General features: G+C 34.3%; 4 protein-coding genes across 6 annotated transcripts; 1 reads left to right on the top strand and 3 right to left on the bottom strand.

Annotated features, from left to right (window-relative positions):
• Positions 1 to 1,824: 1,824 nt before the first annotated feature.
• LOC105221153 (uncharacterized) lies at positions 1,825 to 5,987 on the bottom strand. Of its 3 annotated transcripts, none has more exons than XM_029046219.2 (4): positions 5,834 to 5,986; positions 5,447 to 5,564; positions 2,565 to 2,894; positions 1,825 to 2,276 (listed from the first exon to the last, which is right to left on the bottom strand). In XM_029046219.2, exons 2-4 carry the CDS (start codon positions 5,525 to 5,527, stop codon positions 2,085 to 2,087), a joined length of 603 nt encoding a protein of 200 aa, XP_028902052.1. In that variant the 5' UTR covers positions 5,528 to 5,564; positions 5,834 to 5,986; the 3' UTR covers positions 1,825 to 2,084. The 3 variants fall into 3 exon arrangements, with proteins under 3 accessions (XP_028902052.1, XP_011196200.1, XP_011196203.1); XM_011197898.3 differs by lacking the exon at positions 5,447 to 5,564 and adding an exon at positions 3,777 to 4,081 and having other exon boundaries at positions 5,834 to 5,964; XM_011197901.3 differs by lacking the exon at positions 5,447 to 5,564 and having other exon boundaries at positions 5,834 to 5,987.
• A 211-nt stretch (positions 5,988 to 6,198) lies between these two features.
• On the top strand, positions 6,199 to 9,847 carry LOC105221152 (striatin-interacting protein 1 homolog). The gene is made up of 3 exons (XM_011197897.3): positions 6,199 to 6,509; positions 6,568 to 7,609; positions 7,664 to 9,847. Exons 2-3 carry the CDS (start codon positions 6,669 to 6,671, stop codon positions 9,354 to 9,356), a joined length of 2,634 nt encoding a protein of 877 aa, XP_011196199.1. The 5' UTR covers positions 6,199 to 6,509; positions 6,568 to 6,668; the 3' UTR covers positions 9,357 to 9,847.
• LOC105221151 (uncharacterized) lies at positions 9,306 to 11,894 on the bottom strand. The gene has a single exon (XM_011197896.3). The coding sequence runs from the start codon at positions 11,890 to 11,892 to the stop codon at positions 10,843 to 10,845; it is 1,050 nt and encodes a 349-aa protein (XP_011196198.1). The 5' UTR covers positions 11,893 to 11,894; the 3' UTR covers positions 9,306 to 10,842.
• A 186-nt stretch (positions 11,895 to 12,080) lies between these two features.
• Positions 12,081 to 12,951, bottom strand: LOC105221150 (uncharacterized). Its single transcript, XM_011197895.3, has 2 exons — positions 12,520 to 12,951; positions 12,081 to 12,256 (listed from the first exon to the last, which is right to left on the bottom strand). The coding sequence occupies exons 1-2, from the start codon at positions 12,626 to 12,628 to the stop codon at positions 12,081 to 12,083; spliced, it is 285 nt and encodes a 94-aa protein (XP_011196197.1). The 5' UTR covers positions 12,629 to 12,951.
• Between the last annotated feature and the right edge of the window lie 12,895 nt (positions 12,952 to 25,846).

Genomic DNA, 25,846 nt, shown 5'->3' on the forward strand with positions numbered 1-25,846 from the left:
ATTATTAGTTGGACTATCGTGGTACATGCTTTCGCAGAGTTCCCAATTTCTGATACGTTTTGTTTAAATATCTGTTATTTACAAATTTTGAACTGAAAAAATTTTATGAGTTTAGTTTCCTTTTCAATCTGTGGTGATATCATTCAAATATCACGGCCCAAAGTTGGTTAAAATCAAGTTTCTCTCGTATATGGAATTTATCTTATCATCAGAACTTACTGTGTACTTGTGTACTGTACTTTTCGTTACATTTTGCTATTGGAGGCTAGTCGAAGATATTGATTATAAAACCTCATTAATTAATCGAGATATCAATATAATCTTCTTCTTCTTGACTGGCGTAGACACCGCTTACTCAGTTATAGCCGAGGCCACAACAGCGCGCCAAGCATCGCTCCTTTTGGCAGTTTGGTGCCAATTGGTAATACCAAGTGAAGCCAGGTCCTTCTCCACCTGAGTTTCCCTCTTCCTCGGCTTCCACCATAGGGTAGTGCATCGAACACTTTCAGAGCTGGAGCACTTTTGTCCATTCGAACAACATGACCTAGACAACGTAGCCGCTGGCTATGTTTAAAGGACCGTAAATCTTATCTCCTAGTGCCGTCTTATCGGATGTTGACATCGTCCACACTTCTGCACCATAAACGATGAATGATGACTTCCTTTTCATTGGAGGTTTTTTTAAGTCAACTAAGCTTAAAATGCCAGTATATGAGAAGTTGGGATGAATGAAATTATATCGAGGTGGAATAGGAAAAACAGCTCTCACTTTTAAGCAAGAGTTTATTCCACCATAAAATATTGCATCGACTATGTTGGTGGATGATTGGAGAAGGAGCATGGAGAAGGAAAATAACAGTTTCACCCAAATATAATGTTATTTTTAATACGAGTATATCAATTAATTGGTCCAAAATAATATAGGACATATTATTCACTCCATTGTTTTGAGTATTAATTTTATTTAATTGGATGGTAGTAATGATGATCTTCTTCTTCTTCTATGTAAAAAAAATTGGGCCCAGTTGCCACGTATTCCAATGATACCGTGAGATTCTACGTTACTCTTGAGAAGGCTACAGTTTGAAAACTGTATCGTTTCGCACTCATCTTTAGTATAAACCTGAAGACCAATAAATTTGCAGAGACAGGTTAACCTAGAATTATATTATAATTATAGTTTATTTTTCAATTAATTATGGAATCCCTAAAAAATTTCACTACATCACATGGTTTACTACAATATAGTTTAACATATACGGATGAGTATACCTTATCCATAACAACGTATGGCAACGGGTCCATACATATACATTTCTACAACATATTTTGTACATGATATGAATATAAGCACATCTTAATGTACCTTTAATGGCATTGTCCAAGCAATTACACATTTCATAGGATTTTATTTGTGTTATCTTATTCTTTTGAATTTAAATTTACGGTTTCGCAAATTATGCCAAAAATACACAAAATCAAAAATATCAAGAGGTGAACTAAAATTCGTTGTATTCCCCGTAGTAAATTACAGTAAGTTGATGCGAAAGGTTAATGTTCGTCACTTCTGTATACATACATTCATAATAATGTGCATATATGTATGTATGTATGTGTTGGAGTACGTGATGCACTTTTATATGCGACCACTGTTGCTGTTTTGAACTTGTATATATTCTGTGGCGCAAGCCAAACTATAAAACACACAGCCACGCACCTCGAAGACAAACATTACAATGCGATAATTTCGGAAATGTGTTTTGCATTTCAAATAGATCAGTGGCCGCAGTGTAGGGCTCTACACGCTAATGTAAAAACAAAATATTTTGTTTACTTTTTTTGTAATAATTTATTTTTATTTGCAATTCAACAAAATAAAAGTGAATGACAAACTTTTCTAAATCACTGGTTTAGACAATAATTATAGCGCACAAATAGCACAAAATAACACAAAACTAAATGTCTGCATTGGTTATATAGCACAGAGCACATAGAAATGTAGATTAATGCGTAATTTTTACTTATTTTAAATAAGTTGTATATGATTAACAATCAAGATTAATTTCGACAAAATCGATGTGAACTTAAAGTAACTTTTCGATATCTTTCGCAATGTCCATTGGATCGGTTGTGGGAGCATAACGGTCCACAGGTACACCATCCTTATTTACAAGGAATTTAGTGAAGTTCCACTTAATAGCACTGCCGAGTGTGCCACTTTGCTTGTGCTTCAAGAATTGGTAAAGTGGTGAGGCACCGGAGCCGTTTACGTCAACCTGAAAAACAGTAAGGGTTTCAATCAAAACAACGTTTGAATAAAAGGAAGGAAAAGGAAGAAGGAATTGAAGGAATACCGTACAATGAACTGACAATACTTTCAAGTTTTTCGAAATCTTATTGTTTATACATTCATATGTATATTTAATAAAATATTTACAAATCACAATTAACAAACTCAAATGCTATGTTTTGATATAAATCAGCTAAATATTATTTAAAATGGCTATAGATTTTCCTTGATGTGAAAAAGTAACATTTAAAACCAAAAATAATGGCAGACATACCTTTTGAAATACGTCGCCAATGTTAGCCTTGGCATCACGCAAGTGGCAGACCATAGCTTCACCGTCCGATTCCGGCATCTGCGAGTTGAATTGATTGCATGGGAAATTCAAAATGCGCAAACCTTGTGACTCATATTTCTCCAATAAAGTGGTTAACTTGGCGTAATTGTTCTTGGTTAAGCCACATTTCGAGGCGATGTTGACGACCAATACAACGTTGCCCTTGTATTTTTCCAAGGACACGTCATTACCATGCGTGTCTTTTACGGTGAATTCGTAAATTGTCTTAGCGCTTTTTGGATCTGGACCTGACATGTTGTTGCTGTCAATCTGAAATGATCGTTAAAGTAAGAGTAATAGCTGGAGTCAACCGTACTAAGGCACAGGCAAAACGAAACTATTATGAAAAACGTATGTGACAAAGCCTATTAGTATTAAACCGTTAGCAGCAAATCAGAATGTAGCAATTATTTCGTTATTGAGCACAAACAGACATACGTACATAAATACATATGTATAGACTTATCTAAGTACTAATATAGATACAAACATGCAAGCCCTGCGAAAGTAAACTAAGCACTACAAAGTCCGAACTAGACAAATATGTACATACATATGTATGTATAGTTCTGTAAGTTCTTGATCACAATATTGTGACTACTTGACTGTTGCACATGTACATTATGAAGCGTTAATATTTTATAAAGAGAATTAAAAATCAATTCAGTAAGTGTGGTGGTTGTTTATGGGTACTCAAGTCGACATGACAGGTGTTATTTTGAACACACATATACATATACATACAAACATGTATCTAAATGAATTAACACCCAATAAACACTCACGGTCTGTAAGGAAATAATTCAGAATAATATTCCCCCTTAAAAATAATTTTGATCTCAGATACATGAATATGCAGAAACGTATATATATATAATAAATAATTTTAAAGAATAGTTTTTGGAAATGGAATAGTTTTTCAAAAGGTCATATTTTTTCAGTTTATAATTTAAATATTATTCCTAAACGAATTTTTGTTGCAATCTTAAATACGAAATTTCTATATTTTTGGTTTACTAGGTGTTTTCGAGCGCGTGGTAGTAGTGATAGTAGTTAAAAATTTTAAACAATGTATGAATATTTGTAACTGTACATATTTCAGTTTCAGATGCGCACAGTACATTTTGTTTGTGTTTTTGAACGATTACTCACATCATCGACCTCTGGACGGTGACCACCGGTAGACGATGATGGGGCATTTTCTGATTTTGCAAGTTGTGAGGCAGCGGCGCAACTAACTCCAGTAATCGGCAACAACACTACACATAGCCGTTTATTATTTGGCAAACTGCATGTATTAAATGGTGTTATAGATTGCTGATTTAAGCTAAACTGACTGTAACTACGTTGCACTTGACGCAGTTGTTGTTGTTGTAGTTGAAGTCTTGCAGAGTGCAAAAACTTGAGAGAAATGACCGATTGACCAATTTTATGCAATTTGTTGTAAGACATTGCTACTGCAAATGCAAAAAGATATAATTACTTATTAAATTTTCTTTGCTTTAATCATAATCACAATACATTGTGACTTTTAACTCTGCATTGCACCTAAGAGAATTACTTAGACCGGTGAAAGTAAAAGTAGCCTTCACATTTTCTCCATGCCGGTTATATTGCTATGGACAGAAGTTGTTGTTTTCACAGTCATAACAACTTATCGATTATTAGTGTACTCAAAAATAAGCAAATTCATGGTCGCCAAATGATTAGGAGCTTGATAAAATTTTGAAAAACACTGACGTATGTATATGTAATACGTACATATATACATATGTACATATGTATTCTAATAATAGTTTCATTCTCAAGCTGTTGACTGATAAGGAATAAAGATATACATATGTATAAAATTGTACATATATATTTCTATATATATATATGTATCAAAAGAGCTATGCGGATTTTAAAAATGTTCCAAAAAATCACAATGATAAATAGTTATATGAATTATTAAAAATAAATTATCAATTTGTCAAAACATAGCATACGTCAAATTAATGAAGAAACGGATTTAATAAAAAAAAAAATATAAAGAATATGCCAAAAATTGTGAAATTTCATCTAAAAATAAACTAAGACAATAGTACAATTAATTGACCGATAAGACACTTTTTTACTCTTTGGGTAATAATAGTATTTTAATAATTAATAAATAAATAAATTTTTGTTTTATCAATACCATTGTATGCGAATTATGCGTAGATTTTTCCTCATTGAGCTTATGAGAGGATGTGACCTTGAGCTCTTTTTTTTTTAAATATCGTTGTCTTATAGTTAATAATTTACGATTTATGTATTTTTCAACCAACAGTAGAATTCAGAACAAATTTGAATATTAAAATGTACTATAATTTGTGTCAATACCATTATATTAATATGATTTCCATATAACATGCATTATAGATATTGCTCAATGTTCGTTTAGAACTGAGCAGAACATATACATATATTTCCCCTTAAAATTTTTTAAACCATTGCTTATTCCTTTAGATATATTACCAACAGAAAATTGGTTTATATGCAGGCATATTTTTATAAAATTAGGCATTCGGCATAAATATTATAGGTTTTTCATTTTGATCATATTTAAACTAGCAAATATTTTGGATTTAAAGAAAATATGGTCCCTTATATGTACATATATTATATGTAGCACCACATAGAATGACGAAGCACTTTATGTTTGCAAGCAGACTTGGTCATAAAATATATATTATATAGCTTTGCATTACCGATTTATTGATATGTCCTAGTTCTTAATGCTTCAAACGGTTAGACTTTTAATATTTACTATAACTTCTGAATGTGATTTATTCATTTACTTGTACGTGATGGTTGTAGTAGTAATAAGTCCCGAGTGCGGTGACAAACGCTCCAATAAAAAAGTGCAGCAAAGTAGCCATGAGAATTGTGAAATGTGTAGTAAATATGTACTCACTTCTGCGTTAAACAAAAAAAGATAATTTATTTATACTATCGACTAAGAAAATTATAAGTGTTATCTATAAACAAAAGCACACCTAAATTCTGTATAATATAGTTATTTTTCGTTTGTCCGGTACAAAGTTCACATTCATTACCATTTTATATATATATGAATGCATATGTTTAATTATTTTTATGCGAATAATACTTTCACAACCGGCATAAATATTGAAATTATAGTGATTACGTATATCTACAGAAGTAAAATCAAATAGATTACTTACGATTTTTATCTCCAATAAAGAATTAATATATAACCGGCTTTAAAAACAATATTTTTTACTTTAAAACCCAAATTGTGTTTGGCCTTGTCATTGTTACATCAGCTGATATTGAGATCCACAACAGAGTTGCATTAGAAAACAATACTTTTTTGGTTAATTTGGAAATTAATTTATGACGATACGTCCATTATATTGCGGACAAACTGGAGATTGGAATGAAATGGTGCAGTTTCTTCTGATTAACCTAACAACACACACATTTTTAATGTCCCGTTAACTTATTTTCACTTTTCATTTAAATTAACTTTATAAAAAAATGGGCAATATTTTACCCGTAATTTTTGTAAAGACTGTATACACTGTATTGTGGAAAGTATCGATTGTCAAAGAAAATTTTCCGTCATACAGACAAAAATTGTCTGGGAAAGGAAATTTATTTTTGTATTATTCCAAAAGGAATGCAATAAAATCTTCAAAAAAATAATAACTCATAAGTTTGGAGAAATAACAGGATTAGTAATTTGCAATGTTGGAAGAAAGATCTTAGGCGGACTCCTTCGAGGAATTTGTGTAAAGCAAAAGCTTAACTAAAGAGAACTCAGCTAGTATTTAAACAACAACAACGCTTTATGTTCTCGTATTGACAATACAATTTGGAAATAATTAAAAGTTTGCTGTAAATACAGAAAAAAAAGTTATTTAGTTAGTCTTAATAATGTGCTTATTAATTTCAGATAAATTTTAATTCTATCATTCTGCTTCATCTGCATTCTGGTAGCCAATCGAGCGGTATTTTTGTCAGAGGTGCAACGACGTTGCTAAGAAATTTTTCCAAATGATGTTGTCATCTATAAATAACTCTTTCGAGCAGGACACGCATGATGTTGATGGAAATTGTGATGGGCCTGATTTGGATTTTGTTTATGCTGATGTTGATACTTATCAAAACGAAATTGCAGAGCTCTACAGTTACACAGAATTTAATGAGCTCCAACAAAATGTTAAAGCATTCGAAGATCAAATGGAAATGTATGATTTGCCACCTAATTGGCAAAAACAAGACAACTCATCACAGCGCAGTATTATAATGAAGTTGATCGATCAACTGGAAGTTTCAAGTCGAGCGTTTCGAATGCAGGCAGCGCGTTGCATACTCTATTTGGCACAAGGATGTTGGGCTGAAGTTCAGTCTGATGAAGAACAACATCAGATCACAAGAGACAACGTGATTGTATTATATGAGTTGGGAGTTTTTTCATCTTTTATAGATCTACTTAACATGGAAATAGAGAGCGCTTGCTCTCCTGATATTGTTGCTGTTAAAATCACGAATGTTACTTTGGTAGACTCGACCGACTTGCGAGTAATACTTTCGGTATTGTATATAATTGCGGAAACCATACGAGATGAGTATGATAAGGGAAGCGAGGATTATAAAAATATTGCCGAAGCCTTCATACAAGAAATAAATAGCCCACTACCTGATGGCGAATTGCTTGCTGTTAAACTTTTAGGCATGATAACTCGTTTTTGTAGTGGCGCCGCACCCCACTTTCCCATGAAAAAAGTTGTGTTACTGTTGTGGAAAATAACATTGCTGGGCTTAGGTGGTATGGAGAAGTTGAAAAACCTCAAAAATGAATATCGCGTCAAGGCAGGGCTTGAGCCTGTTACTGAGGATACACTGGAAGTCACGAAAAATATGCGCGCCAGCTCACCACCAGCGACTGCTACAGACATTTTGGATAACCAAAATCCCAAACGAAATGCATTCAGGTTAGATGTGATTTCATTAAATTATTTTATTCGTTATTAACTTCCGATTTTCAGGCGATCTTTGATGAAGCAACGTTTTCTGGATGAGCAAGAGCAAATGGACATGGAACTAACAGCTGGTAATGAAAGTACACCACCGAGCAATAATGGTGGAAATGGAAATCAAGAAGAAGACATTTCCCAGTTCTATCGTCAGTTCGATGATCCATCTTCAAACACTGCGAACCCTAATAATCAGCCGAGCTTCTCACAGCCACCACCAGTACTACCTGTACAGGTAACAACACGTTTGCCATGGACACCGAAAGTAAGGCAAAAGGATATTGATCAATTCTTGGATATATCGCGAAATAAATTTATTGGTTACTCGTTGATTGATGATCACGAGAGTCTTGCCGGACTGCCACAACCAATACATGAGGGTGTTCAGACTTTGCGACGTCACATGTATGTGAGTCTCGCTGATGTGCAAATAAAGAAGGAAGAAGAAATCGCACGAAACCCGATCTCTACACAAGAGGACGAAATTCCATTAAATCCCGCCGAAGTACTTTATCAGGCAATACTGCCTAATCTGCCGCAATACATGATAGCCCTCTTGAAAGTTTTATTGGCTGCGTCGCCCACTTCGAAATCGAAAACGGAAAGCATTAATATAATGGCTGACGTCTTACCGAAGAAAATGCCAATAACAGACTCGCAGAAACTAACTGTTGACATGAGTAGACATAAGGAGATAATTGTTAAAGCAGTGTCCGCTATCATTTTGCTGTATCTGAAGCATTTCAAAATTAATCACATATACCAATTCGAATTTATGTCACAGCATCTTGTATTCGCCAATTGTATACCTCTGGTGCTGAAGTTCTTCAATCAAACAATCACCGAATATGTGGGCATGAAAAACACCATACCACTCTTGGATTTCCCTTCCTGTGTAATTGGGGAACAGCCAGATCTTTCGGGCGAAAGCTTTGTGTATAGCGGTGAAACCGCCGACAAGCCATACTATTCGTGGCGTAACGTTTTCTCCTGCATCAATCTCTTACGCATACTTAATAAGTTAATTAAGTGGAAACACTCGCGCGTTATGATGTTAGTCGTCTTCAAATCGGCTCCTATACTCAAAAAAACACTCAAGGTGCGCCATGCCATGATGCAGTTATATGTATTGAAGCTGCTGAAAATGCAAACCAAATATCTCGGACGCCAATGGCGCAAATCGAACATGAAGACAATGAGTGCCATTTATGCAAAGGTAAGACATCGTCTCAACGATGATTGGGCCTTTGGAAATGACTTGGAGTCGCGTCCATGGGATTTTCAGGCTGAGGAGTGTACGCTGCGTGCCTGCGTAGATCGTTTCAATTTGCGGCGCTATCCGGAAGCTACGCAGAAATGTGGTGCTGGTGGCAATAATGGTAATTCCGGCAATTCAGATAATTCAGCGGGAAATATAGCGGGCGCAGGAGGCGGTAATAATATGGGTGGTGGTGGAAATGAGGCAAATGGCTTCGGCAGTGGCGGTACGGGCGGTGGTGGCAACGGACACACACAGCTAAATGATTATGGTGTCGAAGGCGGTTTTCCCAGCGACGAAATACTGTCACACTCAGATTTTGCATTCTTCGGACACTCGGGCTGGTGGGATCGCAAAGTAGAATTGACCGACTACTTCAAGGAAAACTATTCGATATGGTTAGAAGAGGAAGTTTACAACAATCAAATCGACTGGGATGCGTTGTAAGTGGAAAGCAAACTGACACTTCTCGTCATACATGCAAGCAGTGTGCGGAGTAAAAACTGAAATTATTGACTAATACATAAAGCTTAACTACTAGAATACACACAGATACATAGTTAAACATAAGTGCACGTCGAAATCGAATACTTACAAACATAATTTTGTCATAGCGAGTTATAAACGTACATTTGTAAATCGTGAAAGTGTTGAAAATTTGAATCTGAATCTGAAAAATCCACAATTCAATTGCAAAAATAATCATAACAAACGCAAAATAATTGCTAGTTTTTACTGCATTAGAAATAAAATGGAAAAGCAATTACGCCTAATACAAGTATTGGCTACGTCACCATTTTCATCGTCATCCAAGTCGTGTTGTTTTGCAGTCGCTTTTTGACCAAGTAATTGGTGTTTATACAGCTTATGCGCAAGACTCGCATATAAAACTACATTACATGATTATACACTCATGCATACATCTACATACAAACATATATACAATAATTGTTATAAAGCATACTAGCACTAGAAACTTAACTGAATAATTAACAAAATGTTTGTATTTAAGTCGTAGTCACCCCACTCAGCATACATAAATATGTATGTAAACTGAAAACAATTAATTTAGTAGATTCTAAATATACATACATACATACATTAGTAAGGGCATGCATTGAAATTGAATACCATTGTAGTATGATCACTTTATACAAATATAATAACAAAAAAAATCGTATGATAGCAAGTTTAAACAAATATATATATATATACAATTATAACCAATTTCGCAATGTATTGGATAATAATTACAAGTGTAGCAAACCAATAAAAATATGAAATATTTATAATTCAGACGAGATTAATAAACAGAACATTATTAGAGACAAATACGTAAGTGTTATATTACGAAATTCAAGTTGGCGGGCTTATATGCGCAGAGATAAGGTAAATATGGAAAAAAGAGAAATATTTAAGTGGAATTTGTATAAGTACCGGCTTCATCCACACAACTGCAAAAAAAAAAAAAATTCAATACGCACAATAGCTATAATTCGCAGCGATTAAGTGTTCTTGATTAGATAAATATAATAATAAAAAAAAACAAATCGATTTTTGTTATATCCACTATAATATAATTTTTTATTCACATATCTTTTCAATAATTTATAGTTTATTTACATAGATCAGAATTATTTAATATTTTTGTACGCAAAATTACATAGTGAGTACAAGGTACGATGGTTCATCTTTAATATACATACATATACAATCCGTATAAATCTGGGAGTTTTTACAATTTGTATATTCAAAAAGCCTGCAACTTTATTAAAACTAGAAACTGGTCGCTCATTTCTTAAACAACATGCTTACATTGTAAAATTTCGGTGCATTAGTAATAGTAATAAATTAATGTAAATTTTAGAAAATTTTTACAATTGTAATAAGCTTTTATACTAGAGAATTTCAAAATAAATTCCCCCCCATTAGTTTACTGTTGTTCCATAGGGCTGGTTTTGGACACATTACCACTAATGCCGGCTACTAAACGTGTACTACTGCTAGCACAACTCTCATTACCCATGTGGCCACTTGCCAAACAACTCGGTATGCCTAGCAGCTTTTGTGGTGGCGGACAGGCTACATCACAGCGTTCCTCAAAGTAGTTGGCTATCTTTTGCAGCGCAAATTTGAAAATGCGTTCTTTGCTTAATTCACCATTTAGGAAGGTAATATCCTGTCGATCGCGGATCTCGTTGAAATTCTTCTCATAATGTGGCCATACACATATTTCAAAATATCCCGTCACATCAGGTGGATCATAAGTGCGTTTCTGACGACGTTCATAGCATTTTTCATAGGGCAAATGAAAATGGAATTTAATATTACATAATGTTAACAATTCCGGCTGATTGAATATGGTAAAGCCTTCTATGATAAGCAGATTGATTTTGTTGTCACGCATATGCGCCAATTGTGAATTAATACGCATAATGTGGGAAGAATGTGCGGCATTAGCATTTAAATTAATGTGTCCATGATGTTGATGTTGTTGGCAATGATGATGTTGATATTGGTTGTGTTGATATTGTGGTTGATTTTGATGTCGCGCTGTCAAGCCACATTGATTAACTTTATAGTTATTTGGATGGTACATATGTTGCGTAACTGGTTGCCCATAATGCTCGAAGTTCGTCGACATGGACATTTCGTTTATATAATCAACATATTCCATTGGATCAGTAGCCAAATTACGTCCTTTCATTGTCCATGCTATGTCGGAGAGCATCTGTTTCATATCGAGTGAGCTTAACAGCTCGAAGTTTATCACGTTCAACTTTTCATTCCACTTGTGTCGTAAATCGAAGACTGGCAGGAAGTAATCATCTTGCGATATAAGTTGTACATCACCGACAATGTAGGGGGTATTCCACAGAGAACCACCGCGTGACTGTTGAAAGTAGTCCCGCAAGCGATGAGCCAAGGTTGTTTTACCACCACATGTTACACCTGAAACACCTATTACTAGCCACGACGGCATTATGGTTGCACGTTCGCACTATAGCAGTTCAATACACTAACTGCAGGTATTTGTCGAAACTTTAAGTATGCAATTTGCGCTGATAAAGTCCGATCGAGAAGTAGTGTGCCAATGTTAGATAACCTTATGAACCAGCCACGCGGTTCACAATTATTTGCTATTCACTGTTTGTTTATTTTTATTTTAATTTACGAGTTAACAGCAGCTAATGACGCACGATTTAAAATAGTTTTCCTATCCCAAATATGATCCCAAATGTGATACAGCGTGTAAATTGATATTCCACCAAGAAATATCACTCCAAAAGCAGCGGGAAATATGAATGCATATTCAAGTGGCGGAAATAACGAATGTATGAAGTTACCTATAAATAGCGCAATAAAATAATAAAACTTTATATTGATACAATAAAAGTTGTAATATGTTCATAATATGTTAATTTAGAAAAGAAATACACTTTAAATGGAGTTTTTATGCATGCATCTGTTTTGCTTTTATCGAATTAAAGTGTTCACATTCCATACATATGCTCACTGACATCAGTTCACATCAATTGGAATACAAAAGGACCGCCTAGGCCTTTAGTTATCACATAAAAATCGTTATCACTGCCATCACTCCGCTCACCTTCGTCAATTAACATAAACGGCAATATGGATACCCAAAAGAAATAGTAGAGAAATAATGTGAGTGCAACGACGACCACAATTTTTCCAACCTGCGAATTCGAAGCCATTAACAATGGTATTGCTGCTGCGTCACAAATAAAATGTGCGTGTTGTATATTCGCTTAATAATTTGTGGGTGGTTGGAGGCGGGTGTGCATGTGTAAACACTTGTAGAAAGCACACTTTGCAAAGGTATTCTAACATAAACAACACTTTCAAATGTTTTTTGGTAACCTGCTAGACGCAATAAGTTGTTTAAACGTATAAAAACTGTGATATGGAAGTTACAGTGTACTTAAATTAATATGAAACAGCAAAGTTCATTTCCACAATCCATATTTTTTAATAAACATTACCCTCTCACACACCCAATGGTAGAACTTGAAATGTTTTTGTTTGTTTTTATTAAAGTCAGAGTTGACTTTTAACGCATTTGATACAATTGAAAGGGGTGGCATAACAGTAAAACAATAGTTTGAATATTTTCTTCTTTTCTTATTACTTAGATATTCAAAATAAACAACTTTTAGCAAAATTAAATACTTTAATATTTCTGAATGTCATTAATAATTATGTATAATAAGTTTATTAGAAAAGTTCATTGTAAATTATCAATCATAACTACTCAAACATAACTACCCAAATAAGCTAAAGAAAACAAATAATGGCAACCCATTTTGGTCAGCTGTTTCCTTCCTAATGAACCATTCACAAAAAGTGTTACAATTATGGTGAATAGTGTTAATATCTGGAAGTTGAGAGCGGAAGAGGAAGCAAAATAACGAAATTATACTATATTTACTTACACGAATCGATTTAATTAATATTATAATTAAGTATACCAATATTTAGTTATATATACACATATTAATGATTATCTGTATATCCTTTATAGAATTGTAAACTATGCCTTTGATAATGTTGGTTGTTTTTTGGTAAAGTTTTTTGGAGTGTTCTAAGCAATATTGACTGGAAAAATGCAAGGTGAAGACGTCCTATTGCCACATATCCCATTGAACCCGACAGATATGTATGTCATTCGAATTCAAACGTTTGCAGTTCCCGGTAAATTTTATTTGTTTTTGAAAACTTTATATTTGAGGGCTATATTCAACCAATTATAATATATATAACCGTGCTACATAGATATGGATGAAAATGGAACATATTATTACTATCCTCCATGAAATAAAGAATAAAAATAAATAAATTGGCTGCATTTAAATGGTATGTAGAACAATCACACGGCGTCTGCAGCCGAGCTTAGTCATTCCTTTCAGATTTACACCATTATGTTAAGTTTGGAATTTCATCAGTATTTCGGTTAATCTCGATGTGATGAATTTCTAAATTCGATGAAACTCTTTTTTAATACTGACCGAAGTTTAATGTGGCATTTCCGGCATTTGACGGCGGATTTCTTTAATCATCAAATGCAGTTCTGCAAAAGCAAACGCCAAAGGAAATACCAATTGATTTCTGGTAGCGATTAATGCTTAGTATTTAGTCTGCATTAGGGGATTTTGATTTCTAATTCAGAGAATGAGATTATCCAAAATGCAAGTATGTACATATGTATTTATTTTTTTGTACTTTTTTATTTAAACATTTTTTTATTGTAGTCGAGTTACCGAGCATCATTGCATAAGAATTCATGACGACAACAAAAGTCACTGACGCATTCACACACATACGCCCACATTAATCTGCAGTTATGGCACCCTGTAGGAAAAATCGGCATTACTCGCAATAAAGTAAGGCTTTAGATAGATTTTTTGGTAGTACTGAACAAATGCGAGCAATTAAGAAGGAGTTAACCCCTAATATTTTATAGTTTTTATACATTCTTTAAAATTACATTTTTCAATTGATTTTTTATAGATACTTTTTCGTTCAGCATCTGGGATTTCTGGTATAATGTTTGTTATTGTTTCATATATTCTATAAGCTTATAATATAAGATTATGTTTTTATGTGATTTGGAGTTAATTGGGTCACTGAAAAATATAAAGCATTTCCTGCATGGCTTGTATGAATGATTGTGTAGAGTTATATGTCAGCAAGTGTGTAAGTTTCAAGAACGTTTGTGGTTAACCCATATCAACAATTGTGGTTTAGGCTACAGTGTTGCTCCATTATACATAAATTTCATAATATTTTGTTTTTGATGCAATGCAGAAGATGAGTTCAAATTGTTATTCTTATAACTTGTATATACTCATTTCATAAGTTTTTCTGAATTCACTGTTAACTCAATTAACTGAAATACTAAATAGCTGTTTTCAATAAAATTAATAAAGTAATTGGGCTTGTATAAAACTGATAACCTATAAACTGAAACTATATGAAATAATTTTATAAGCGAAATTTATTTTTTTCTTAAGAAAATATTCATTAAATTTTTAATAATAAAATAAATATTAATTTCAATTAAATCATTTTATTTGCGAAAAACTGTATCTTCATGTTTGTACTTTTTATTTTAGGTTTCACTGTTGCTTTGCTTTTGTGCCATTAAAAAAATGCGAAGAGCTCAAAGAACAGGAAACAAGCCCACCAACAAGTGTGGATTTTGTTGTTGTTTTGTTTTAAACACAGATATAATAACAAACACAAAGCGGTCGGCAAATAAAAGTGTTAGTTCATTCATGCCTACATACATACAAACACACAAACATACATATGTACATATATGTATACACACCTACAATATACGCAGAGGCAAAAGTTAGTTATTTGCGTAAAAATCGTTGGAATGCTGCTGGCCAACTCGATCACTGTTGCTAGGCATCCACCAGCTATACGTTTGACGTCTAGACGCCGCTGCGGTTTTTCTACGAACCAACGGTGTTCATTCATGCTCAAATTTTGGGCACTTCATTCATTTTAATTAAAGCGTCTACAAGGTTAAGGGTTGGATGAGAGCGTGTTTCGAGCGCCAAGTAGGGAAGTGACACAATCCATTCATGCCAGTTCAGTGATCGCGCGCCAATTTCGAAGCTGATCTTTTTCTGCGCATGATGACAGTGCAGAATTGGATACTCAAATCTTCTAGTAATTTCGTAATTACTGGTCTATATCCTAGATCTGTACCTTTTTTCTGCATAACAATTTCACAATAATACACTATTTGTTATTGTAAGCATAGTTGGAATTCTTCTAGTTGAGGGTTAACGTGCTCGACAAGCATGCTAACATTAGCAGAAATCAAGTAGCTAGAAATGTTAACAAAAGCGCCAAGCTTGGGAAATTATATTTTTACTTTGGGCACGTTTCGCTTACTCACTATTCGGTAATAATTATTAATAACAAATTGGTTGATTGTCTCGTGGCGCGTTGACCTTAAGGATGAACAAGTGTATTACAATTTATAACAGTGTAATAGTTACAAAAAAATATTTGGATTTGGAGCAGGTATCTCTTCGTAATAATTAACATTGAACACACGGACTTTTTGCAATAAAACTAAAAATAAGTATTTTCTGTGAAACGACTTGCGATTACGGACGATCAAACGAAGATTTATTGACCAAGCGTTGTGATTTCATAGAAATTTCGTTGACTCATAGCCATGGTCAGTGGATGAGTAGACATTCAAATATGTTGTTGTGCATAAATTTCAGTTTTATTACGCTTCACTAAAATACGCTAATAGTGACCCCATTTGTCAATCTAAAAACTGAATTAATTAAGTTACCATCTAAGCCATGGTAGTTACCATCTAGTAATGGTAAGCTGATAGTTCAGATATAGTTCAGTTGAATGAAATATCGAGAGTATAACTGTAATGTAATGACTTTCTCATTAATAACTTTAACTAATTCTTATCCAGCCAATGTTTTCTTATATATGTACATATATTCAACAGATGCTTATCATGGAGAACCTTGGTAGTGCTCTCTGAAATATTAAATGACTTAGGGATCATATGAAGACCTTGGAACCGGATGATCAGTATGACATTTTAGTAATTATAGCATGGCTGACCCTTCACTTTGAAGTTGTTGAAAAAAATGTTTGTATATATAAAAGGCTGTTTATATATATATGTTTATAAAAGCCTCGTACAACTTCTGAAACACTCTTTTTATGTCAACCCCCATTTCTATTGTTTTTTGATTGATAGGAGCAAAAGCTGATTCAAGATACATTAACAAAAAACACATGACAGTGGGATAAAGTGTTTCGAAATAGAAGTTTTCGGGTTAATTCAAGTAAAAAATTAGTGAATATGTGAAGAATTATTAATAAACAAGTAAGGAAGGGCTAAGTTCTGTTGTGACCGAACATTTTATACTCTCCCAATTTATTTGTTTAATATTATATAATACACAATTTTACCCACATATTCGTCATATATGTATGTGGTATGAAGTACATTGAAAGTTGGAAACCCTAATATTAGGTTAGAAGCGCCGAGGTCCTCATGATCGATATAGGGGGCCTTGTAAACCTATGGTCCGATTTCGGAATTTTTAGAAAGGGGCTGTTACTCTATAAATGCAGTATTTATGCAAAGTTCTGTTCCGGGATCTTCAGTACATATTGTAAAGTAAACTATTCAGGTCGACTTCAAAGTTCTGGTATATAAGAAGTAGGCGTGGTTGTGAACCGATTTGGCCTATTTTCACAACATATCATTGTAATGGATGTGGATGTAAGGAAAATAATACAGACCAAGTTGTACCAAATTTTATTTCCATAGCTTTATTTATGGCTTAGTTATGGCATTTTATGTGTTTTCGGTTTTCGCCATTTTGTGGGCGTGGCAGTGATCCGATTGTGCCCATCTTCGAAAGCATTCCTATGGTGCCAAGAAACAAGTGTGGTAGCTTAATTTTTACTCAAGTTACAGCTTGTACAGACGGACGGACGGACGGACAAACAACCGCTTTTTGAACAAAACAATAATACTCTCTTAGCAACTTTGTTGCGAGAGTATAAAAACATTGATCCAGGTCACATATGTATATGTATCGATGTTTTTTTGATTCCAAATGGTAACAATGGTTTTGACAAAATAATCGACCTGATTTTCTCCAATCAGAGCGAAAACGGAAGCTGGGTTGTTAAAAATGTTATTAGAGCTAATCAAGCGCCATTTTGTTTTCCTCCCTAACATTCTCTTATTTTTGATATCGAAAATGTATCAGGCTCTGGGATGACAACTATTGAAAATATCGATAAAATAATGTAAATAATTAAGTCTGACAGTGAGCTAAGTACTGTTTCGAAAACTGAAGATCTAAACATTCTTAAAAAAAACATTTTGGAACCATTTAAGTATGGTTGGATACATTTAAATAAAACTAGATGTATTGGTACAATACGAATTAACGTTACAAAAGGGAATCAAGCCATTATTGGGGGTTAGAATGTGATTGTTAGGATTGGCTAAGAATCCTTTCGATTTAAGGAAACAATTTCCCAGAGGAGCCCAGTTTTGGTCAATATTATATAGGGGTCTGGGTGGACATAGCCAATAAGAGTGGTATTATGAAAATATATGTAGTATATAAAAGGTCAACAAGTCAACGAATAAACCGGTGAATATTTGGATATTTCTAACTGTGCAAAATAAACCCTTCAATTTGACAGAAAAATAATAGATTTTTTTATTAGACCTAATATATGCTCGATTATAGTTATAGGCTAACTGTTGACCAATCTTTCGAACTTTTATTTTAACTTATTTAGAACGGAGTATTGTCAGTTTGATTCTATTTAACGGAATAATTAGAAGCCTGACTAATTATTGACTTTTTAGTCAAAAATAAAGATAAACACATGTTTATTGGATAAGTGTGCAAGGGTGGAAAAAGGAATTTTGTTGATTATTCTTAACTTATTGTAAACGTGTCTTGCTGGAACTAGCAATTTGTGTTATTAGTATAAGTGTAAGTATTTTCAATATTATATCCATTTATGTACATATAAAATATTCATCATTCGAAGTGACATTTTTCATTGACAAAAAAAAAAAATTAAAAAAAAAATATAGCTCACTCCTTTAAAAAATGTACAGCTAATCACGTAATATTACAAAAATATGCAAATATAAAAAAATAACCAGTAAACAATTGCTGAATCTAAAGAAATTAATAATAAATTGTTTATTACTGAAAAATTTAATATTTTTTCACGAATATTTATTTGTTACAATTTACATGTGCCGTTGTTGTGTTTGTATGTGCATTCTTTACACATTTTTGAAAATGCGCAGTACTAACGAAACTACTTTCTGAGTAAGTCAAATAAGCTGTAAATGCACTCACGCTAATACAGTAGCGGTTAATACTACGCTCTATGCATTCATTTATTCACATTCACACAACTCGCTGTCATATAAAGTACGCCTTTGGATATAATGTGGTCACCTACCAAATATACAAAAGTAAAATTTACCTTTTATGTGTCATGATTAATACATATTAGACATACATATGTACATATTTACCAACTAGTAGTTTACATGAATGCCACTGTGAATATAAACTATGTTTACAATCTGGTAAATTTGTAACTTTTATATGAATGATTAAACATTTAGCCGCATTAACATTTGATTTAATTTAATTTATTATTAACTGCGCACCAATATACTAAATTACATACATACATACATTTGTACATATATATGTGTTTATATGCTCAACATTCACAATAAGCGTTACTGCGTTACAAATGGCACGCGTTGGCAATTAATTAGTAACTGAAAGTATAACTGGACTTTGATATGACAAATGTATTACTCATAGAGTAAAAAAGTAAAATATAATTTAGGATCAACATTACGCATCGAAATTACTTACCCGAATGCAATAATTAACAAGCCCTTCTGTCAAATTATGGTGAACTCCAAGACTTTTAAAATTTCAAAACTTGCGATAAATTAGAGGTGAACACGATTGATCTGAACATTAGATTTGGATGTTACGCTGTTTTATTGTTATTGTAGGGGCAGAGAAAACATTTCCAAAAAAAAAAAATACCTGTCGAGTGGAGAGTCCTTGGTTGGATAAAAATTCTTGTCTTTTCCAATTACGTAGATACCGAATATGAAATGTTATACTAAGTAGTCTACTAAATGTCTAGCGAAAACGGTGTTAGTGGAATCTCGGTGAGACGGCGCAAACGGTGGTCAAGTAATGATTAACAGATAGTAATTGAGTTTAAGCTACACCCTTACGTTTGCAGGGGTCATCATCAAAAGTTGGGTTTCTCATCCTAGGCTCTGTTCGGTCTTTCATTGGGGAGGTTTTTTAAGTGGTGGGTCCCAAACCCTACGCACAACCGCAGAAGCGGGCTTCGCCTTCTCACTTTAGCTCGCCTTCAAACGGATGTCTGTTGGCTAACCAGAGGATACTTGGTCTAAAATCGGAAGTCGTGAGCTGCTTGAGTTATATGCAAAAGAATCGTTCCTGGCCACTCCCAAGCGAATGGCAATCAGAAACTTTCCTCACTTGCGTGAACTTTTACATATGACCCCATCCCCCATGATATTGATATCATAGGAAGCAACAACCGCGCCGTTTGTTCTGCTTTTTCCAGACTTGATAAGGAAGCGAAGCGTATGGGTCTGGTGGTGAATGAGGACAAGACGAATATCTCCTGTCATAAAACAAACAGTCGGCGCATTCGCGTCTGGGCTCCCACGTCATTGTTGACAGTCATAACTTTGAAGTTGTAGATAATTTCGTTTATCTGGGAACCAGCACTAACAACACCAACAATGTCAGCCTCGAAATCCAACGCAGAATCACTCTTGCCAACAGGTGCTACTTTGAACTGAGTTGGCAATTGAAAAGTAAAGTCCTCTCTCGACGAACAAAAACCAAACTCTACAAGTCCCTCATCATTCCCGTCCTACTTTACGGTGCAGAAGCGTGGACGATGTCAGCATCCGATCTTGGGGTTTTCGAGAGAAAGGTTTTGCGTAAGATTTATGGTCCTCTGAACATTGGCAACGGCGAATATCGCAGACGATGGAACGATGAGCTGTATGATTTATACGACGACATTGACATAGTTCAGCGAATAAAAAGACAGCGGCTACGCTGGCTAGGTCATGTTGTACGGATGGATGAAAACACTGCAGCTCTGAAAGTGTTCGATGCAGTACCCGCTGGAGGAAGCCGCGGAAGTGGACGACCTTCACTCCGATGGAAGGATCAAGTGGAAAGTGACCTGGCCTCAATTGGTGTTTCCAGTTGGCGCCAAAAAGCAAAAAGGAGAAACGAGTGGCGCGTTCTGATGCATTCGGCTATAATCGCTTAAAAGCGGTTCCTACGCCAAATATATATATATATACCCCTACGACCAAACTTAATTAGAACCTGTACGGTCAACAATGGGACCGTCTGAAGGAATTAATGGCCCAGATTCGCCCAGGAGAAGACTTGTGTTCCATCACACAACGCCAAGCCCACATATCGATAGTGACGCAGCAAAAGCTCCGGAAGCGTGTTTTTGAGGTTCTTTTGAATCCATCTAAAAGTCGGGAAATGGCACCAAGTGATTACTACCTACTCCTGTCTAAAGCAAATGATGTTGTTTATGAATGATACGCCTTAAGATAAGCCTTTAAAAATCGATTATGACATTATCTAGAAAATCTCAACCAATTGTTAAGTTGAGGAAGTTGTCGAATAAAACGGTGCATAAATTGGATCATTCTATCTGTGCTAAATAAAAAATTTTATTAAACGCAAAAATATAGGATTTTTTTACTAGACCTTGCATTATTATCGCGAGGAGTGATTGGTTCAAACTTGAAATATACATCAAACTGTGTTCTGAAAGATGAACAGAGTAATTCCAATTTTCAAAAAATAATTTTTTATATAGATAGCATAATTTTAAAACCAATAATTGACCGCCTATACCAAGCCTTTTCAATAATAATGGAATTTGCGGGAATTAGATTAAAAAAATATTTGTCTCGCGTTGACAAACCTCTAAATATGCGCTCATCCCAAATAAGCTATTCGGCTACATTTTTATGATGCTTATTCAAATGCAATGCTGAATATAGATTTTTGATGTGATCTGATGTAAGCTACTTAAGTGTTGCATTTCAAATATTATAGCTTATGCAAATATTAAGAAATTACAGTTATGATACCGCATTCTAATAGCGTGATCACCTGAGCAACCGAAATAAACTTGTTTCTCTCCAGTTGGAACAACATAATCTGCAACCGGTAAGAACAACCTATTTAAAATTAAGCTATGTACGAGTATATATGCTTATATGTAAGTATGTATGTATATGCGAATATGTAATTTTATAATAATATTAATTAATACTGATTTTAGATGCACAGCACTAATTAAAATCTATAAAACTAAATGAACACAAAAATGTATACATATGCATATGTATATCTAAATGTATGAATATATGTGCATAATATAAAAAAATATCACACAAATGATTCTTAAGCATGCAGTTGGAGATATATGAGATCTGTACACACATACACTCACATGTATCGTTTATTAATCGGATTGTCGCCACCTGTTGGACCAGTGCACGATTTACGGATATTTTCGACAACGCCGCTTGTAAGTAAGCATTATTTATAGTGACGAGCCGGCGATTTCACATTGTGTATTGCTAACAAACCGTTATATGTCATTGCCAACTTTTAAATACATAAGCGGTTAGATGTGCATATGCAGGTGTATTTGTAGCAACAACGTCATCACATTTGCGTTGATCAATTGGTGAAAATATATTTACTTTCACGCGACAGTCGCACCCACTTCGTCGAATTTATCGGCTGATGTAATACGCAATGATCGTCAAATGAACGAATAAAAACGCATTTCGACCCGTTGATCGCATTTTAATTTCGTCCTTGTGTCAACATCCTCCTCAAACCTAAAGACATATTTAGTTTATTAAAGACAACAGTAACACATATTAGTATTGGTATTTTTAACCATTGAACTCGCCAAGATATGCTACAGTTGCCGATTAATAAGCGTGCAATCCATGTATGTATGCATAAGCTTTCTACGGTTCTCTAAACTTTAGGGAATTACGAAGCGAACAAACAACTGGTATAATTCAAGTAGACTAGTATAATTAGGTTAGTTAGGGAGTGCCTAACATTCTTATCAGTAGCTTCAAACTACTTTGCAATCGGACCAGATCACTGCAGAGCGGACCAGAATGCATGAGAAGTTACCTTAGCAAAATTGACATCGGATTGGAAGCGGGTGGACAGTCGTCAACTTGCGCTTAAACGCTGGAGACACTGACTTCGAGTGAGCTCGCCAAAAACTGGACAACAACGAGCAGCTGTGCAGTTTCGTGGACTTTCTGGCCCACAATGGGCCGAAAACGGTCCTTTCAGCTACTGTCTCTTAGGAAAGCCCATATCGTCGCAATCATTGGTGTGCTTATTGGTCATTGTCCCGTAGGTACACATGCAGTGAGATTAGGGTTCAAGCCAGACGTTAGTTGCCAAAGTTGCTTGGAGTAAGACGAAGAAGAATCATCCAAGCATTCGCCAGACTAAGATTAAACCACTTTAGTATACACACCTTCGACGAACCCAGCGAAGTGACTGCAATAGACATTCGCCGACTTAAGAACTTTGTAATATAGTCCAATATAGTCATGAGGGTCACGGTGATCCGTATTTGATACCTATAAGCAGTGCAATCAAACCAACTAACCAATTTTTTACCCAACTTGTGTCATTCATACAGCACAAAAACTCAGAAGAGGCTAGAAATAAATAATCACCAGCTTCTTTCGAATTGAGAAGCATCCCTTCAAGCTATTACTAACTGAAGTTGCGAACATATCGAACACCTGATGAGTGATCCAACTTCATTTAAAAAGCATAGGGCCGGAACCGTCTACAATACAATGAGTACAATATTTTACCTTGAGTTTATACTTCCTAAAACTGATTAAGATGTTGTTAGAAATCTACGCAGTTTCCGGAGAGTCTATAGTAAGACCTGAAAGGATTTAGTAGACGAAGTCATAATATAAATGCATAAATGTTGTTCTACATCTTTAGAGTTCGGAACCTCATCCCAAAGTATTTAATAATAACGGGGTCGCGATCTTTATAAACTAACTTCGTTGCCATATCGAAACATTTTAAAAAGTTTTCTTCTTTTTAAAGTGTGTTCATTTGTACTATAATATGTAGTACTAACTGTTGCTAAGTCATTTAATTAATGAATTGAGTAAACATTTTTCAGAACACAACAACAAAACAAATATTTTTACGTGAACATATGCAAGCACTGTACAAATATTTTAAAGCTGAAAAAATTTAGTATACCTAGCGAGCACAGACACGTTGCTCGACTTTTGTGAAAGAATATTTTAGAATTTCTTATTAGCAATGCTTTTTGTTTTTGTTGTTGTTTATTGTTGATAGTGACCGGAATTCACAGTAAACTGGAATGTTTCAAGCTGCATGAGGAGATTTTATGCATGCATTCCTCGCTTGGCATAGACCAAAAACTTGATCACGTCTTTCATTCCCGACAAAGAACGAACTTTGTTCGGTTAATTAAAAAACATACTTTATTATTTTATGGTTATTAAATGCAATTAGCTACAACTTATAAATATACGAACAAATGCATATGCCACAAGTGTACGAGTATTTGTTTAACAAGTAGTTCACTGAACTTTTGATGACTTCAGTCTGGAATAATAAAGTACTGGTTTGTGGAGGCCACAACCATCCCGATATAGCGATGAAGTAGTGCGCTAATGCGTTGGTAACGTAATTCTTCTGATGTCACAACTTTTGACACAAATAATTATGCAGGCTGGGGTATTTTTAAACTCATTTTCAATGTGCTTTGGTAAGTGTACTTACAGCCTTAATTAACATGTTTTACGCGTGGTCGGTCAAGCCCCCGAATATAGTGTAGTACCAATTTGTCACATAATTGCTTATAAAATTTACTGAAGAAGAAACCAAATCTGAGGATCTGATGATAAAGTTTGAAGTATTAGAATTAAGGAGATATTCTAAGCATTAGATGCTCAAACTTATATTGTTGTTTTAGTAGTTTACTGATAATACTCTACAAGTACTTTTGAAGTATGTTGTCGAGTTGACAATACTCGTCCGGATATAAATCCGTATCCGTGCTAGTTTGAGAGACTAATAGTGCGATCGTACAATCCTTGTTAAAAAAATTGTTATTTGGGTTGTTGGATCGTCTGCTAAGTAATTTTGTATTTTTTGTGCAATTTAGACACGATTTAATATTGTGTAAAATGTTTTATGAATATATATATTCTCCAATTTGGTCCAATACCTCTTACCATCTTTCGGGTAAGATATTGATTTCACACACACACAATTTTCAATGCTCATCTCATTCAAGCTGTAAAAGCTTTTCGCGAGTCATCAGACTTGTGTGAGGTTACGCTTTATCCTGCTGGAACACTACACCTTTTCTATTGATCAATTTTGGCTTCTTCTGTTTGAGTGCATCACTCAATTTTTCCAGCTGATATAAAGCGTGATATTGTCGAGCAAAAGCTAAAAATTAACGATCCCTTTGAAATAAATTGACAACATAACCTTTGTTTTGGTGATTATTGGCTTTCAAAGTGGCCGCTTCAAAAATGGATCACTTCTTTGACATTAGATAAGAAAATCGTAGTCATTAATGCGACGAAACAAATTTCGTTCTGTAAGAACTTGAGGAACCCACATGTCAAACTTTGAAATTGATCCTAGACGTTTAATGTGCTTCTGAACTGTCGCGTTAGACAAATTTAAACTTTCAGCAATCTCTCTAGTTGTTATTCAACGATTTGTATCGATTATATCAAGAGGCCTTCCAGGAGGTGGTGCATCTTCAAGATTGAGATTGCCGAAATGACACGAAAAACTAAATTTTTCTACTCCTTACACATCACATATTTTTCGGCTTGATTGATTTCCTTTTGATGGTAAAACAGTAAAATATGCCGAAAATGTTGTTTTCGATCTTCGTTAGGGCAGCAAACAAAAACTATTCCAAAAAATTTAACATAAGTTTTTTCAAAAAAAGCCTTACTTCTTAAGCTGTTCAAATATATACGGTAAAAAGTTTAAGTGTGAAGTTGGATGCAATAAAACTCCAAAAGATCAGTTGTTGTCATGAAACGAAATTACATAGCGAAGGAACAATGTGTTGTATTGCATTGAGGGTGTTTTGCTCTTAATAAAAGTACATGCTTTTGAAATATATTTAAAGATATGTATGACACACTTGAAAATGCTGGGAAATTAAATTTCATATTT

Source organism: Zeugodacus cucurbitae, chromosome 4, assembly GCF_028554725.1.
Source record: "Zeugodacus cucurbitae isolate PBARC_wt_2022May chromosome 4, idZeuCucr1.2, whole genome shotgun sequence".
In the NCBI taxonomy this organism is placed as follows: domain Eukaryota; kingdom Metazoa; phylum Arthropoda; class Insecta; order Diptera; family Tephritidae; genus Zeugodacus; species Zeugodacus cucurbitae.

Coding starts and splice junctions, on each gene's coding strand:
- LOC105221150 (XM_011197895.3), bottom strand. CDS start 12,628: ATGGCTTCGAATTCGCAGGTTGGAAAAATTGTGGTCGTCGTTGCACTC. Junction 12,257..12,519: donor GTTTATGTTAATTGACGAAG/GTGAGCGGAGTG, acceptor CGCTATTTATAG/GTAACTTCATACATTCGTTA.
- LOC105221153 (XM_011197898.3), bottom strand. CDS start 4,076: ATGTCTTACAACAAATTGCATAAAATTGGTCAATCGGTCATTTCTCTC. Junction 2,895..3,776: donor ACCGTCCAGAGGTCGATGAT/GTGAGTAATCGT, acceptor CGATCATTTCAG/ATTGACAGCAACAACATGTC. Junction 2,277..2,564: donor TTGGCGACGTATTTCAAAAG/GTATGTCTGCCA, acceptor ACTGTTTTTCAG/GTTGACGTAAACGGCTCCGG.
- LOC105221151 (XM_011197896.3), bottom strand. CDS start 11,892: ATGCCGTCGTGGCTAGTAATAGGTGTTTCAGGTGTAACATGTGGTGGT.
- LOC105221152 (XM_011197897.3), top strand. CDS start 6,669: ATGATGTTGTCATCTATAAATAACTCTTTCGAGCAGGACACGCATGAT. Junction 7,610..7,663: donor CCCAAACGAAATGCATTCAG/GTTAGATGTGAT, acceptor TCCGATTTTCAG/GCGATCTTTGATGAAGCAAC.